At 50.1% G+C, this 17,063-nt stretch overlaps 2 protein-coding genes across 4 annotated transcripts in view; one reads left to right on the forward strand and one right to left on the reverse strand.

Moving 5' to 3' along the window:
* Positions 1 to 6,768, forward strand: part of Hnf1a (HNF1 homeobox A) — a 27,335-nt gene extending 20,567 nt beyond the window's left edge. The window contains exons 5-10 of one of the 2 annotated variants that reach the window (XM_003477706.4): positions 1,070 to 1,221; positions 1,349 to 1,550; positions 2,207 to 2,398; positions 3,732 to 3,853; positions 3,941 to 4,085; positions 5,358 to 6,768. In XM_003477706.4, coding sequence (XP_003477754.1) covers positions 1,070 to 1,221; positions 1,349 to 1,550; positions 2,207 to 2,398; positions 3,732 to 3,853; positions 3,941 to 4,085; positions 5,358 to 5,485 — 941 coding nt within the window. In that variant the 3' untranslated portion in view covers positions 5,486 to 6,768. The remainder of the gene's footprint in view (positions 1 to 1,069; positions 1,222 to 1,348; positions 1,551 to 2,206; positions 2,399 to 3,731; positions 3,854 to 3,940; positions 4,086 to 5,357) is intronic. The other variant, XM_063225779.1, reaches the window with a different exon arrangement.
* Positions 6,709 to 15,357, reverse strand: CUNH12orf43 (chromosome unknown C12orf43 homolog). Of its 2 annotated transcripts, none has more exons than XM_063225781.1 (6): positions 15,191 to 15,357; positions 11,990 to 12,032; positions 11,373 to 11,471; positions 9,172 to 9,245; positions 8,586 to 8,676; positions 6,709 to 8,123 (listed from the first exon to the last, which is right to left on the reverse strand). In XM_063225781.1, the coding sequence occupies exons 1-6, from the start codon at positions 15,321 to 15,323 to the stop codon at positions 7,790 to 7,792; spliced, it is 774 nt and encodes a 257-aa protein (XP_063081851.1). In that variant the 5' UTR covers positions 15,324 to 15,357; the 3' UTR covers positions 6,709 to 7,789. The 2 variants fall into 2 exon arrangements, with proteins under 2 accessions (XP_063081851.1, XP_005007278.1); XM_005007221.4 differs by having other exon boundaries at positions 6,709 to 8,126.
* Between the last annotated feature and the right edge of the window lie 1,706 nt (positions 15,358 to 17,063).

Raw genomic sequence — 17,063 nt, forward strand, 5'->3', positions numbered from 1 at the left:
TCATCCCGTGACAGTCCATTCACCACACCGTCCACCTACTCTCCACCTACTATGTAACCTTCCACCCATCTACAGCACCCCGTTCCACCCTCTCCAGCCAGCTCACTGCACACCAGCCCTGCGACTCCATCCGCTCACTGTGTGCGGCCACTGCACGCCATTTTTCACCCCATCCCATCCCGGTCAGCCCAGCTTGCTTTGGGTCACTGACTGGAACACATTCATCTCCGATCCCTTGGCTCAAACCGCTGTAGTTTAACTTGGCTCAATTCAATTCAGTTAAACACTCAATTTCAGTGTGTTCAATGGGTTACAATCCAGTTTGGTTCCTTGAAATTTAGCATAGTTTGATGCAAACCATTCCACTTAATTGAAACATCATTCAGTGAGATTCAGTTAATTTTGCCCAGTTATTTTTTGGTATCTCTAGAGGGTTTGTTTCAGGTCTCCGTGCTGAATCCAAAATACTCAAATTCCTTCCATATTTTGAGGGGTAACATTTCCATCGAACCTACACTCATCCTCCCTTGTAAATGCTGCCTATTTATATTGTATTGTTTAGGGAATGACAAAAAAATGTGTAGAATACACTTTTTTTTCCTTCAAATATTTCAATCTGCAGTTGGTTGAATCCAAGATGCAGAAGCCACAGATGCAGGGGGCTGACCGTGATACTCAATTCTATTTGATTCAATTCAGCTTTGCTCAATCAAACTCAAACGCAACTGATTTGAGGTTCAATTTACCTCAATGTGGTTTAATTCAACCAAATCCAGTTCAGTTTATTCAACTCGGCTCACTCTGGTTTTATTCCACAGGCCCCAATTCAGTTTCATTCCATTATCTTTTATTGAGCACCTACTGCAGGTTGGGTTGTGCTGGGAAGTGCAGATGCAGGGCAGTCTCCACGCTCAGGGAGCTGGAAGCAGCCAGTGTAGGACAGTTTGGGGGTTGCTTAATAGAAGATGGAGCTACTGGCCTCAGTAAACCAGTGCAGTTGGAGGGCTGAGGCTGAGGCAGGTGTGCTCGGGAAGTGGGTGCTGAGGCTGGACACTGCTTTCCACTCCAGGTGTGCGCTATGGACAGCCTGCGGCTAGCGAGGCGGCAGAGGTGCCCTCAAGCAGTGGTGGTCCCTTAGTGACAGTGTCTACACCCTTGCACCAAGTGTCCCCCACAGGCCTAGAGCCCAGCCACAGCCTGCTGAGCACCGAAGCCAAGCTGGTGAGTGTCCCCCATCTATGGTGGAAACCCTGCTAACCACATTTTCCTTTGGCTAGGAAACCCTAGAGCGGTCCCCAGGAAGGCAGTGTGGGAATCCACCTTGATTCAGTTTGGCTTCCCCTTGCAGGTCTCAGCTACTGGGGGTCCCCTACCCCCTGTCAGCACTCTGACAGCCCTACATAGCTTGGAGCAGACATCCCCAGGCCTCAACCAGCAGCCCCAGAACCTCATCATGGCCTCGCTGCCCGGTGTCATGGCCATTGGGCCTGGTGAGCCTGCCTCTCTGGGCCCCACGTTCACCAACACAGGTGCCTCCACCCTGGTCATTGGTAAGCTGGGGGTGGGTGGGGCACCTGGGGTGGGCAGTGGGGCTCCTGCAGAATCTAGCAGCTGGGAAGAGCCTGGGGGGCTCATTCATGCAGCATCATTTTCTGAGAGCCTACTGTGGGCCAGGCAGCACCTGCATCAGTGACATGTGAGGGAACCAAACAGACCAACATCTCAGAGATGGTCTGGGGAGGCTGGCAGTAAGCACAATGCAGAACTTCTGCAGTACCTTAGAACAGCAGAAGTCTGTGGGAAGAATAGGACAGGGTAAAGGGGATAGATATTTTTATTAAGCCCAACAAGGCTTAATTTGCAGACAATTATTATGCAAATGTATGATATTGCTCAATATTAAGAAGAAATAGAAGGCAGTGGAGAGCTAAATCCAGGACCTTTGCAGTGCTGTGGAACCTCAACACTTCAGGGAGACCCGTAAGACAACCTTTGATCTAATCACTGCCTTCCTCTCCCACTGGCCCACATGATGAACTAATGGCTCACAGAGTGACATGCCAGGAGCACTTAAGTTAGTAGCAGGTCCAAGCACCCCTATGCTCCAAGCCCTTGGCTCTGGGAAGGGCGGATGGTACCTGAAGGGGTCGGGGGACAGTGGGGTGGGGGATGGATGCTTGGCTGACACCTTCCCCTCCTACCCCAGGCCTGGCCTCCACTCAGGCCCAGAGTGTGCCAGTCATCAACAGCATGGGCAGCAGCCTGACCACCCTGCAGCCAGTCCAGTTCTCCCAGTCGCTACACCCCTCTTACCAGCAGCCTCTCATGCCACCCGTGCAGAGCCACGTAGCCCAGAGCCCCTTCATGGCCACCATGGCCCAGCTGCAGAGCCCCCACGGTGAGCGCTCTTTTCCTGGCTCGGGGGCTGGCTGTGGGTGACACTGGGGAAGAAGGTGGCCTAGCAGGTGTCATGCTTATGCATCTCATACAGGTGCCAGTACCTCTGTGACAGAGGGTGTCTGTGGGCCTCAGAGCATTTCCATGACACATACTGTTGCACAGCTCTGTGTGCACAAACATGCCTGTGTGAGCAGATACCCAGCCCATTTCAGTATGCACATCCAGGGGTTCCACTGGTTGGTGTTCCCAGTTGGGTGTGCATGTCCATGTATGGCACAGGTCTCAGCCCTTTCTCCAGAAGCCTTAGCTTGGTGGAGATTTGGTGCATTGCATACAACCCATGGAGAGCCTGGGCAGCACCCTGGTCTCCAAATACTACTGTTGCCGTAGGAGGCAGTGAGCGCCATGGAGCAGCTAAAGACCCACCTCACCTCATGCTTTGCTCAGGTGGGCTTTTGCCATCAAACAAGCTCTGGGGCCAAACTTACAGAAATCTTTTGAGTTCAGACCTTTTTGGAATTTAGGATTGGGAAAATGGATCATGGACCTGTATATGTCTCTGTGTGTGCACAGCTGAGAGCACATGTATTCATGTGTGCATATGGGTGTTACACGTGTGTGGTAATAGGGCTTGAAGCCAGGGTTTTCTCCTGAGTTATATCTTCAGTGGGTTTTTTGTTTGTTTTTTTTGAGACAGGGTCTCACTGAGTTGCTAAGCTGCCCAGGCAAGGCTCCAATTTGTGATCCGCTTCAGCCTCCTAGAGTGCAGGGCTTATAGGTGTGCACAGGTGTTACGCTTCTTCCCGAGTCAGAGTGAGAATACTCCTCTGTGCATGGAGTGTCTGTGTGCTTCTTGGGGTCGGGGAACTGCAGGTGGGACACTAAGGTGCTGGAGAGGCGCTCCTCACCGTGTCACTCTGGAAGGCCACCTGCCCTTGCTTCTGAGGCGCCTTCACAGCAGCTCCTTCACTTAGTACTACAGGGCCTGTGCTTAGTCCAGTAGCCCTTGTGCTGAGTACAGCAACCTCCACTTCCCCTCATGCCTGCTGTCACCAGGTGACAGGAGGAGTTGGAGTTGGTTCCTGCCCTTTTTAGGCTGTTCGCTATCATCCAGCTGAGCAGGCCCCTGTATTGAGGGATAGGATCTAGTCCTTCCGGTGCTGTCCACTTGGGACAACAGCTATGGGTCCCCAACTACTGCACCATTGGGCACTTGATAGGCACTGTACCCACTTCCCCCAGGGCACCAGTCTTGGCCTGGAAGGGGGCATTCAGGTTGGCCCAGGGTGCCATGTCTGCATCCTCCTCTTCTCTCTTCCTCCTCCCGACAGCCCTCTACAGCCATAAGCCTGACGTGGCCCAGTACACACACACAGGGCTGCTTCAGCAGACCATGCTCATCACCGACACCACCAACCTGAGTGCCCTCACCAGCCTCACACCCACCAAGCAGGTAAGGCCCGGGCATGCCTGGCCTTCCAGTCCTATCTGAGCCTCCCACTTCATGCCCCATAGGCTCAGGGGATTGCTGTTTCCCCAGGTCTTTACTTCAGACACCGAGGCTTCCAGTGAGTCGGGGCTTCATGCACCAGCGTCCCCGGCCACCACCATCCACATCCCCAGCCAGGACCCTGCGGGCATCCAGCATCTGCAGCCTGCCCACCGGCTCAGCACCAGCCCCACAGGTGAGCTACCTCTTTTGGATGTTCCCCAGTCCGGGTGTAGGCGGTGTGTGCAGTGGATGGACGGGAGTTTGGGGAGCACTTCCGGCCCCCTAAACATAGCCCAGTGAGTATGGGGCCGGACTCACAGGAAGAGCTCAGGACTAGACTGAGAAGGGGATCAGGTAACAAGGAAGAGGCAGCAGAAGGGAACAACAAGCAGTAAACAGGGCCAAAACGGGCTCACGGTGTGTTTGGTTTGACTCTGCTTAAGGGTTAATAGTCTTAATTAGTGATCAACATCTAAAAAGCTTTCACACATAAATCCAGCTTCTCTGGGCAAGCTGGAATGGAAATTGGGCCCACCATCCCACTCTGCCCACTTTTGTCCTTACCCCAGCAACTCTAGAGGCCTTTATTTTGCAACTACAATGTCACGACCAAGAGTGAGCACCCTCACGAGTGGGTCAGGCTGCTAACTGGCTTCAGGCAAGCTGCTGCCTGCGTCCCCCTTCCCGCCCAGATGGCTCTAGTGTCAGTTAGTGAGGGCACTGCATCAGCCAGCTCTGTGCATTATTGTCCCCATTTTACAGATGAAAAAGTGGGCACTCAAGGAGGTGACAGACATGTCCCATCTCCCACAGCTACTGGGTGGCAGAGCCAGGACTTGAACCCAGGTAGAACCTCAAAGCCTGCTGGTTCTCTTAACCACTTCCATCCTCAGGGTTCTCCCGAGACACAGAACCAATAGGTTGTTGGAGGGAGACTTCCCTTACAGAACTGGCTCACGGTGGCGGGGGCTGGCATCTGTCATCTGCATTGGCAGTGGTGGATACTCAGGAAGGAGTCTCAAAACTTGTTCTTTCTGGGAAACTTCAGTTTCTGCTCTTATGGCCTTTGGCTGAGTAGATGAGACCCACCCGTGCTACTGACAGTCACCACTGTTAAGCCAGTTGGCTGTCAGGTGTTAGCCATGTCTACAAAGTACCTTCTGAGCACACCCAGATGAGTGTGTGATTCAGCCTAACCGAGTTAACACACAACCTAATTCATACCATGTGGCCAGGGCTTTCCAGTGTCGACACTAAAAAATTCTGTCACTCCTGGATGGCTCCAGAGCCTGGCTGGGAGACGCCCCTTGTTAGAACTGAGGGTAGAGGTCTGGCTTTGGAATTCAGTAACATGGTTCAGGAGGGGAGGCCATAGCCACTCCTTTCCCAAGTGCCCATAGGGTCAGTTAGCTGGGGTGGGCTTGGGGCCCTGGACAGCAGTCAGCAGCCTCATTTGCCTCCGCAGTGTCCTCCAGCAGCCTGGTGTTGTACCAGAGTTCCGACTCCACCAACGGCCACAGCCACCTGCTGCCATCCAACCACAGTGTCATTGAGACCTTCATCTCCACGCAGATGGCTTCCTCCTCCCAGTAACTATGGCAACTGCCTCCCAAGCGCTAGTGCCTGAACTGCCTGCTTAGGGAGTGAGGACAGCAACCACCACAGGTGCCTGGGACACACGGGCCTCCCAAGCTTCTGCTGCCTCCCTGGAAACCTGTGCCTTGGTCCCCATCTTGCTGGGCCAGCATCAAAAGAGGACAGATCAGAGGTGTCCCACCCAGAGGAGGGCTGTGAGTTGCACAAGAGGGGACCACGGAGAGCTGGGAAGCTTGTTCCTGGCAGGCCTCTGCAGGGACTATTCCATTGCTTGGGTTAATAGACTTATTATTTGGAACTAAAGGGAGCAGCTTTTGACTCTGGCATCACCAGTCTGGACCTGTGGAAGCCTGGGGTCGAACAAGCACCTCTGGTGGTCAGAACTCTCGTGACACAAGCTTGTACAGCTGTGACTTGCTGAGCTCCAAGAGGCCCTGGATCAATGTGGTCATGTTGTCACTGATGTCACCAGGCCACTCCACCTTGTCCCAGCTCCTTCCAGCCAGTGACCCCATGCCTGTTTGGCCCTCTGCACCACCCACCTGTATATGCACTTCCCCAGTGGCTACTCTGCCAGAGCCTGGGGTGCCCATGCCCATACCTAAGGTGGGGCGGTGGCTCAAGCTAATCGGGCAAAGCAGGGCTTTCCCAGCCCCCCTCATCCTGAGCCATCCTTCCTGTGGGCCTGTAGGACCACATTTTCATGAACACTTGTTCCTCTGACCATTGTGCCTTCTGATGCCAGCCTGGCATCCTGCCTCTACTAGTAAGACCACTTCAGGGCCAAGAAGCTGTCCTTGTTCTTGTGGTGCCTTATGACTTGTGCCAAGTCCAGGTCCCACAGCAGCAGCCTCTAGAGACTCTGGGAACTATGGACCCTTTCCTTGTCTGGGAGATACTACTGAGGTCAGCAAGAAGCAGGGCCCGAGCAATGGACAGAGCTGAGATGTCCAGAGGCAGAGAAGAGCAGAGAGATCAGCAGACAGAAGCTTCCCACGTGACCAGGACTGATGCTTGGGAGCCCCAGGCAACGGGCAGCCACCCTGAGGAGTCTGAGTCCTCAGTGACACTGGGAGGCACAGGACAGCTGTGTGAACCAGGGCAGGTGTGACCTCATCGCCTTGGGCCACTGCAGAGAACCTCAGCCTCCTTGGGCTGCCTGCAGCTGGGACTGAGGAGCAGGGGCAGGGACAGCGGTACCCCCTGCAGCTTGTAGCCAGTTATGGGTGAAGCTGGACATTTATTTAACTTTTAGTAAAATCGAAGAGATATGTACAAAAGCTTCCTGTTTGTCTGTGAGTCACCCAGCTGGGGGTGAGCCAAGGGTCTGAGCAGGGATGACTCCAGGGCAGACTCTCACACAATGTTTTTTGTTTTGTTTTTATAGTGCTAGGGATTGAACCCAGGACCTTTGCACTGAACCAAATCCCCAGTCCTTTTGCAGATCTTTAAAATTTTGAGACAAGGTCTTGCCAAGTCACTAAGTGGCCCAGGCTGGGCTTGAACTTGTGATCCTCTTGCCTCAGCCTCCCATGGTGTGCACCACCATGCCTGGCTTCCCTTGTTTTTCTGAGACTGAGGCAAGGTGAGGAAGCCAGAACTCCACCTTCACCTGGGGCACCTGCCGTGGATCCCATAATCCATAAGTGCTTCAGCACCCAAATTCTGGGCCCTTGACCACTCATTTCTCACGGGCCAGTTGGTGCAGGGACATTGTTGCACCCATAAAATCACAATGCAGAGAAAGGGAATTCTAGAAAACAGAAGGGAAAAAAAATCCTCTCTTCCTTTTCCTGAAATGTTCTGTCAATTCTATGTGAGTTGGGGCAGAAATATGTTTGTCTGGGCCTTGACGTCTTGGGGACCCCTTCCCTCATTTCCTAAAGATCTGTCTCACAATCAGCTGGAGAGGGAGAAAGGTCCTCCCGCTTCCTGTATGTTTAGAGACAAGGTCTCACTATATAGTCCAGGCTGGACTTGAATTCACAGTGATCCTTCTGCCTCAGCCTCCTGAGTGCTGGGATCAGAAGATGTGCCACCACGTACAGTGAAAGATCTCCCTTTACTTGTCCACCATGGACAGCCTGGGGGAGGTGGGGCATCACTGCCTGACCATTTGTCTTGAATAGCTGAGGCCACAGAATGTTCTAGAACTACAGGTCTGTCCAGTCCTCAGCAGGTATACAGAGGGACAGAGTCTGGACTTGCCAGCCAAGGCTGGAACCTGGAGAGATAGGTATGGAAACGGCTTGTCCCTCTTGGCAGCCTCGTCCTTGGAGCGAGGGCGCATGGCACCCAGGGTCAGTTTGTAGGCACAGCGGCTACGCTCTTTGTCAGTGGGCATAAGGAAGCCCCGCTGGCCTTCTTCACTTTCTTCTTCCTCTTCTTTTTGGTCCCAGGTGATTGCTGGTCTCTGCTGACTGAACCTGATTCCTTTTCTTGTTCCTGGACTGCTGCTCTACTGGGTGAGGTGGTGATGCTGTCTACCTTCTTGGCTTTCTTTTTCAGTTTCTTTTTCTTCTTCTTGGCCTCCTTCTCCCCCTGGACAGGACTATGGAGGGCTGACTCCTGCAGAATGTCGTTGGCTGACACAGCCGCCTCCTGGCACCGCTGCCGCTCCTCAGCGCTGTCTTCGCTGCTGTAAGGGGAGGCCGGTTGGGTCAGCAGGGTGTGGGATGGGCCCTGGACCGGCCTCTGGCTGCCTTCCTTCAGTCTAAGCCACGAAGTGAGGCAGACCAGGGCTGCAATACAAGCTCCTCTGCTTAGCAGCTCTGTAAGCTCAGTAAGTGGCTTCAGCTCTGGACCCTCCGTATCTTCATCTATAAAATAGGGAGCTTCCAGTCCTCAGAGATGTCCAAGGAAGCAAATATGGTAACGGAAGGAGTCTGGCCAAGAGGGGGCTTAGAAAGTAGCACAGATCCCAAGCCACTCCCCAAAGGCCCTCCATACCCTCCTGCTGGGTGTGCTACTTCCCCGGTGACCTGACAGGCCCTTTCCTTTGCTCTGGACGCAAATGGAGTCTATGTGGCTAATGGAGGGAGTGGGCAAGACAGAGGGGAACAAAGGGAAGCACTGGGGGGACGGCGTGAGCTCTTACCTGGAGCTGGAGGGTTGTCGCTTTCGGCGGGGCTGGGGAGCAGCTTCCTGGTCGGGGTCTCTGGGGATGGACGTGAAGAAGAGGCGGAAGCCTAGGATTCACAGGGCACAGTCAGCACCGCTGGATGCCAGGCCTCCTCTCCCAGGTGTGAGGCTGCCACCTCCACCCACAGGAGCTCCTGGTCCAGCAGCACAGGCCTGGGCATCCCTGTTGTGTGACAGCAAACAGAGCCTCATCAGAGGATAGACCTGCCTGACACCCGATGGAGCCGGAGGTGGGGTTCCTGAGGGGGTGTCAGCTGCCACACTGTGGCTCCTGGAAGCCAGCGGCTGAGCTGCCTTCTAGGGCAGCCTCCAAAGAGGTCAGATTGGACAGAGGGTGGTGGAGGTCAAAGAAAGAGGTCCAGTCCAGGACAGATGAAATTCCACAGGCAGGTGACTGTGCCCCAAAGCCCCACTTCCTGTGTCTGTCACCGGGGCAATCACCATCCTTCCTGCCTCCAGTGTGGGCTCTGCCAAACTGCATCACCGGGATATGCAGCAGGTGCTTCATAAACGCTGGCTGTGATGAACGGTGTACTACTCACCACTGTCCCCTGAGGCCACTTCCTGTACCTTGGCTTTTCTCGGTTCCTTCACTACTTCTGAGATGGTGATGCAGCTAAGGGGAGAGGAGGTGTGGACAGGACGTGAGATTCACACGCCCCACATGTGAGGCATCATCTGTTTACACCCCATTTTGTTCCAGAAAGTACGGAAAGTTTTAATCACACAGTATGACAAAAGATAACAGCAGAGGGACAGACACAGCTGGAAGTATAATCAGAAAACCCTTCCAATACCCTTGGTAGAGCTGGGCTTCTTGTTAGTAAGCATGAAAGGGGAAATCTGACCAGTCTACAGAAGTGGTTCAGACATTGGTTTCCAGAACAGGGCAGCCCTGCCATTTTCTTTCCTTTATGTTTAAAGAATTTGACATAATCATAGATTGACATTTATTGTGAGAACTGATGCAGAGATTCCAGATACATTCAAAACTACAGTACAATAGCTTAACAAGGAAATGGAATTGTTTTGTTTTATTGGTACTGGGGATTGAATTTACAACCTCGTGCTTGCCTGTAAGGCACTGTGCTGCTGAGCTACATCCCTGGCCCAAGGAAATGGAATTTGATAAAATCCACTAATCTCATTCACAGTGGGTCATGGGATTTGAATGCTGGCTGGGTCCCTTACTAGCTGTGTCAAATGACTTCACTTCTCTGAGTCCCTATTACCCACCTGTACCCAGCTCCTGTCTCTTGGGATTGCTAGAGGATTAAATCAGAAAATGGATCACCTACAGCAGAGCTTGGCAACAAGCAGGTGCTCAGTAAATGGTAGCTATGATGACACCAAAGTCATCAAGATAAGCAGGGTGGTGGAATCTCATGGAAGTCCCTTGGGAGAGAAATGTACAATAATATGTACAGCTCACTGCAAAGCCACTCGGGCCTGGGTCACCTGCAGCCCAGCAGTTATGAGGAAAACTGCGTCCCACTGCTGACATGCACATGGCCCTTCACCGTGTCCTTGACTGGCACAATGTCATGGGGCCCAGATGGCAGGGCTCTGGCCTGACACATGTCTCATGAGAATGCTGGTCCATGCTTTGGGAAGGCTCATTTGTCCTTTCTGATATTTAGTTAAACAGAGGGGCCAGGGTGTCAAATCCTCACCTCCCTTTTAAAACCTGCTGGGGTTCTTCAGTTAGGAATGGCCTTAGCATAATGTTCCTAGATGTGTCCTGCATATGTCAATTGGTCTGTGAAGCAATGGGACCACGGTCAGATGGGTTTGCTAAGTGCGGGCCAAACGAAGTTACAGTTTTTCTCCTCATGGGAATTTTCAGCGTTTTGAATATACCATTAGGATCTCAGTCCCTAAGGGTGAGTAGACTGAAATGTTTCTCAAACTTCACTGCCGTCGGATCCCTTTTCTGTCTAGAGTCACATCTTGGGTTGGTACTAAGGTCTGAACGTTTCTATCTCCTTAAAATTCCTATGTTGAAACCCTAACTCCCAAGGTGATGGTGTCACAAGGTGGTGCCTTTGGAGGTGACTAGGTCATGAGGGTGAAGACCTCAGGAATGAGGTTCGTGTCTTTGTAACAAAGCTCAAGGGCGACCCTGGCCCTTTCTCCACATGAGGACACAGGAAAAGGTGCCATCTATGAACTAGGAAGAAGGCCTCACTAGACACCGAGTCTCCTGGACTTCTCAGTCTTGAAAATGTGAGAAAGACATTCTGGTGTTTGCAAGCCGGCAGTGGACAGTGTTTTATCACGCAGCCCCAGTGGACCATGACAGTAGTGCTGCTGGCACTGGCCCTAGGAGGGGCCACGTTGATCTTCAGAGAAGGGCTGGGAAGCAGGGCACAGCGCCTGGCACACTGAAGGCACCCAGGAGCCTTCGTATTCCTTCGCCCTCTTGCTGTGGGATGAGTTCCTGCTTCTCCATGCTCCTCTCGTATTCTCAGGTTAGCAGGACAGCACAGTGGCCAAGGAGCCGGACGCCTTGGGCTTGAGACCTAGTTCTGCTCCTTACTCCCTGTGACTTCAACCAAACACATTTCCTGGCTGGGCATCTGTTTCCTCACCCAGAGAGCAGGGACCACAGCAGGACCTCTGTGTTGTGCTGCTTACGGATGCCCCGGGTGATAGAAGTTACATGCTGTTCAGAATACACAAGCTCACATTCGCCATTGCTGTTGTCAGTGAGGGCGGGACAGGAGACGGTACGCTGTCTTACCTGTCCAGCAGCGCACCCAGCTTCTTGGCTACGTGTGCTCGGAACTCGGGCGTGGTTTGCAGCTCGTTGCCATCTTGTTCGTGCTCATTCACTTTATGCCTACAACACACACAAAGCATCTCACTTCCAGGCAGCTCAGAAGCTGCCCCACGAGGTGGGGACGATGTCTGTCTCGTCCTCTCACATCATGGACTCTGCCCTACCATCTGGCACCCACAGGGCATCGCTACTTGATGATGATCTAAGACGTTTCCCATGTGTTTGGATCATGTGGATACTACAGGCATTAACAGATTCCTCCACTGACCAGTTCACAGCTAAATGTACTATTAGAAGGCGGGGCCTGGTTGGAGGTGGGTCACTGGGGAGGTGACCTGGAAGGGTGTATTCTTGTCCCCAGCTCCTCCCTTCTCTGCTCCTGGCTGCCATGAGTTGAGCAGCTGTCGTCTGCCATGACCCTGTGTCATGCTGTTCTGCCCTGAGTCAAACAATCATGTGCAACGGGAGCCAAATAAACCTCCTTTTCTTTAGGATCAGTATCAGGTACTTTGTGCTAGCAACAGGAAAGCTGACTAATACAAGGAGTAAATGAAACTTCGGTCCCAACTGCACAGTACCTGAGGCTCCGCTGGGTGGCTGGCAACTGGTTATTTGCAGCATCTGGAAAAAAATGAAAATTGAAGCATTTATAAAGGGAATGACAGTTTTAACAGTGACAAAACTTCCTGAGTACCAGGTACTATTTTAAGTGGTTTACATGTGTAATTCAGGGAATCTTCCCTAATCCCATCAGAGAGGCAACCATTATCAACATGGTGCATAAGAAAGTCAAGGAGATGCAAAATACCTTGGCTGGTGTCTAACAGCTAATTCTACCAGGTTGGGACAGAACCCAAGATAGCTGGCTCCCAGCCCCCATTAACATCATGCAGAACTGGTGAGTCTAAGTGTAACTGAGCACCTACTATGTGCCTGGCTGTGTGCTAAGTGCTGTGGGAGAAGAGGGCAGGCGGCTGTTTGTTGTGATGCTGTTTTTAAAGTCACATCACTGGGGATGCCTGGCCTGGTGGTCATTTATTGAACTAAATACTGAATGCCAATTAACAGCCACATATCCAGGTTGTTGAACTTCGACATGTGTTCCTGTTTTCAAAGAACTTAAGTTTTCATTGGTGCAGATGTATGACAAACATATAAACAAAATACAAAACTGGATAAAGGTGAGTGCATGGAAAGTCACAAAAACACAACTGGGGAGACAGCAGGCAGCTGTGGGCTTGTCAGGTAAGGTAACAGCTGAACAGCAATTTGGGAGCTGAGGGAGGAGGCTGAGTGGAAACTTGGAGAGCCTTTTAGGCAGAGCAAGGAAAATCTTCCCGAGATGGGAACCTGTGTGGTGTTTGAGAATCAGCAAAGAGACCATCCAGCCAGCTGGGGGGGGAGAGGAGACAGAGAGCTTGTGGGAGACAAATCACCAAGGGCACCCATATCTGCCAAGGGGAGGATCTGGGCTTTGAGGAGGACCAAAGGCTGGGAATTTTGTCTATAACACACACTTGTCTGTGGCAAGGAGTGACATAAAAGCAATTAAGACCATGGCTTGAAGTCAGATAACCTGAATTTACCCTTGGTTCTTCCACTTAGAATCTGGAAGATCCTGAGTATCAGTTGTTTTCATCTGTGAAATGGGGGTAATCATATTTTCTTTGTGGTATTGCCGGAAAAATTAACACAGACAACAAATACAAAGTGTGTAGAATAAGGGCATAGCTATTAGAATCACCCAAGAATGTCCAAGCGTCTAGCATCTTGCCAGGCACACAGTTGTGCTCAATAAATAACGGTATTTATTATCAACGCTACACCTGCTCTGATCAGCAGGGGATTTATGGACATTACAAAAACGAGTTCTAAAGATGATACCTTAGATGCTACTTCTCAGATGTTTATGTCTTCAGATGCTAGGTAAAGCTTGTTTTAGTCTGAAAAGTCAGACACTTTACAGATAAGGAAGCTGAGGTTTCCAGGAGTTATGTTCCTTGTCTATGACCAACATTTCATATTGAACCCTCTTAGCACTGTCATACAGGCATCTACTGTGCCAAAGAAGAAGGAACTGGACTGGGACTCTGCTGGAACCTCAGACCTTTCACTCATCTTTGAGGTGTCCTTGGGACAAGCTCGTTAGTGTAAGAACTGTTTTTCTGAGCATGGTGCTAGGTTCTGACAAAACACCATGGTAAAGGAACAGAGCAGATACCAGCCCTGTGAAGTTCATATCATACAACCTTGACATAAGTACTTGTAGGGCAAGTATTGTGGTGCTGAGGATGCAGAGATAAAAGAAAAACAAAAATAAAAGACAAGACAAGGCAAGGGACAAAATGAAGGAAGAAAGGAAGGTGCTATCTAGGAAGGGAGCCGCACAAAGTATAGTGGGGGAACACAGAGAAAGCATACAACCCAGCCGAGGAGGACTGAGAAGCTCTCCAAAGAGGTACTATCTCAGCGAATGGTACTGTGCCCAAAAGCAAGAGTTAGGAAGGAGGGGGAAAGCAGTCCATACAGAACCCAAACATTTATTTACTGCCATTAGTTGGGCTTTAATATGTGCCAAGCACTTTAGACGGGTCATCTGAGTTACCACAGATGAGGAAATTTAGGAACAATGAATTGTGAATACTCTGCCCAGGTTTTTACTGCTGGTGAGTGGTAGAGATGGAGACAGAGGCAAATCAGAATTTAGAACCTGCAGAGAAACTGCAGGGCTGGAGCTGAGACGAGAGGGGAGTGTATGACCTGGAGTCCACCTTCTGGAAGTGGAGTGTGGCAGCCGTGTAAAAAGGGAACGGCAGACAGAAAGAAAGTGGGTCACAAGAGGGCTTATAAACAAATGTAGGGGTTCTTAACCTTGCTTTGCCATGGCCTCCCGCAGCAGTTGGGGAAGCCTCAATCGCCTCTTAAAACGATACTTTAAGTATGCATAAATATGCAACACATACAATTACAAACCCCCAATAATACTGAAATTTAGTTATATAATAGTAAACTTATAATCTTAATATATGTTTCTTTAAGTAGTGAAGATCTTTATTAAATCAAGATCTAGAAATGTGTCTAAAAGTTACAGTAATTATAAAGTATAGATGAGTGTAAATGAGTTCCTAATATTTTATTTTGAATAAAATATTTTGATATATCTGCAAGACTGTAAAGAGATGAAAATCTGGTAACTTTTGTTGGAATAAAGCAACACGGTCAAAGTAACTGTGGCTTGTTGGTCGTAGTAGGCACGACAGAGATGCTACATTTCTGTTAGGGATTAAGGAAAATAAAGATGTACAATTTTTTTCCATTCCAAACTCAAGGAACCGCTGGACACCAATCGCAATTAGGCACCCTTATTGTTGCAGGGCTTCAGAGTTACCCCCAAGACATTAGGTAATGAAGGTCAGCGACACATTGCACACAGCTGTCAGCCACCTCCGAGGGCGGAATGTGTTAGAGAAGAAAGGCTAGATGCGACTATACAAGGTACGTGGTGGGGGAAGGATGTCGCTGTTATTTCACAGGGGTAGTGGCCTTCCTAGTGCGCGGCGGTATGGATGACCCCAAGAAAGTGGAATAAAGACATCCAGGTACCTCAGTTTCTTTTCCTGGCATAACGACCCTCTCTGCTACATCCGCTCTCGCTCTGACTCTGCCTTGCAGCTCCTGAAGCTCTCTCTGAGAAGTCCAATCCTAGTAACCCCATCCTCCCCATCCATGCTCTGAGTCCCCAGTCCTTTCGGGCAACCTTCCGAAAGACAACTCCCTACCAGCTCTTGGTTTCTCCACTACTCGCGGAGGCTGCTCCAAGCCCCAGGCCGGCATAGCCGCTTCGCGGCACCGCGCCAGCTCCTCCGCATCGCTACTGCCGCTGCTCTCTGAATCACTCATGGAGGCCGCCATCGTGAGCTGTCACAAAGGATTGTGGAAAATGAATTGACCCTGCCACGTGACCCTACGAGAGGGCGGAGTGAATTGTGGGGATTGTAGTTTTCAAACAAAGACTGTCTTTAGCGGTGAACTGTCCCGGAGGCCAAAGAAAGGAGTGTAATTAAATGTGAGTGCTTGAAGGTGCTAAAAAAAAAAAAGGCAACTTGCAGACTTAATGAGACCCTGATTCAAAGCTAAAAATAAAAAGGGCTTTGAAGGCTCTGGTTTCAATTTCTAAAACCAGGGGAAAAAATCCAGTTGAGTTCTTCAATCTTTTATTGATGAGGAAAATGAAAGCTACAGAGAAAAGGGAATCTCTCAAGGTAGCACAAAGACAGATCAGGGTTAGTTTAGATTTTGGTCGGTGTAGTTTAGACATTATTCTTGTATTCTAGTAATTTTGCTTCAGGCCCAGGATGAGGTGGTAGGGATGGATGGCATAGGCGAGGCTCCTGCCATCCGGGTTTTTCACGAAGACCTGGATCTCGGGGGATACAGTGATCAGCTGGGAGTCAGAAACACTGTAGGGTGCTTATTCAACTATGGACTAATCTGAATCTCCTATTAGGCCAGGAATTTGTAATTTTTGTAATAGCTTTGGACTTTCCTACTCAGCACAGTTCATGGGCCAGCTTGTTAGAAATGCAGGATTTGGGGCTCCAGGGCAAACCTACCAGGTGAGAATTGCCTCTGCGCAGCTCTGTATTGTATGATGTGATTCAAATACAGTTTAGTCCGGTAAGCACTCTGACCTTTCTTTTTATTTTCTTCTTTTTGGTGATACTAGGAATTGAACCCAAAACCTTTATACTGAGCTACACCTTCAGCCCCCTTTTAGGGTTTTTTTTTTTTTTTTTTTTTTTTTTTTTTAATTTCAAGACAACATCTTGGTGAGCTGTCCAGGTAGGATTTGAATTTGCAATTCTGCTGCAGCCTCAGACAGTGCTGGATTATAGTCATGTGCCTTTGTGCCTGGCTAACACTCTAGTTTTCTAGTTCAGGACTTCTCTAACCTGCTTGTACAAAGAAACCTTAAAGGAACTTTTTAAAAAAATTACTGACTCCCAGGACTGATAAATTAGACCCTCTACAGCTAAAATATTCCACAGTGAATGATACACAAAATAACTTTTGTCTTTGGAATGCTTTCTCTTTGAAGGTGAGTGTGATTGAAACATCATTAAAAAAGCTATTTGGCCTTGGGCTTTATATTTTAAAAAATGACTGCTATAACATATATGTTTGTCTCCCCTAAATTCCCATGTTGAAATCCTCACCCTAAAAGTGATGGTATTAGGAAACAGTGCTTTTGGAAGGTGATTAACTCCTGGGGGCAGAGTCTCTATGAAAGAACGAGCTTGCATGAGGACACAAGGAGACCCTGCCACCTATAAGCCAGGAAGAGGCCTTCATCAGACACCAAATCTGCCAGCACCTAGTTCTTCCTGGCCTTCAGAACTGTGAGAAATAAATACTTGTTGTTTGAAAAAGTTTTGCCCTAGAATAAATTATAGGACATTGTGGCAGTGCTGGAAGGCATGCTGGAAGGCCAAATCAGGGATGTTTACCCTGACGGCCACTTCCTCCCCATCACATTACAACTTCCTCCATCCTTTCCCAGTGCTCGGGAAGAAAATTCCAATCAGCTCCTCGGGTGTCTTCAATGGCCTCCCCAAGTACCACATCCGGTCAAAGGTTACATATACCTCACAC

This window comes from Cavia porcellus, unplaced genomic scaffold (genome assembly GCF_034190915.1).
Source record: "Cavia porcellus strain 051 isolate PalLab524CR breed Dunkin Hartley unplaced genomic scaffold, mCavPor4.1 scaffold_16, whole genome shotgun sequence".
NCBI lineage: Eukaryota > Metazoa > Chordata > Mammalia > Rodentia > Caviidae > Cavia > Cavia porcellus.

What these genes read in the sequence shown, in the direction of transcription:
- CUNH12orf43 (XM_005007221.4), bottom strand. Translation starts at nt 15,323, where the DNA reads ATGGCGGCCTCCATGAGTGATTCAGAGAGCAGCGGCAGTAGCGATGCG. An exon ending in CTGGGTGCGCTGCTGGACAG is followed by an intron (nt 9,246 to 11,372) that starts GTAAGACAGCGT and finishes CTCTCCCCTTAG; the next exon opens with CTGCATCACCATCTCAGAAG. An exon ending in AGTGGCCTCAGGGGACAGTG is followed by an intron (nt 8,677 to 9,171) that starts GTGAGTAGTACA and finishes TGTGAATCCTAG; the next exon opens with GCTTCCGCCTCTTCTTCACG.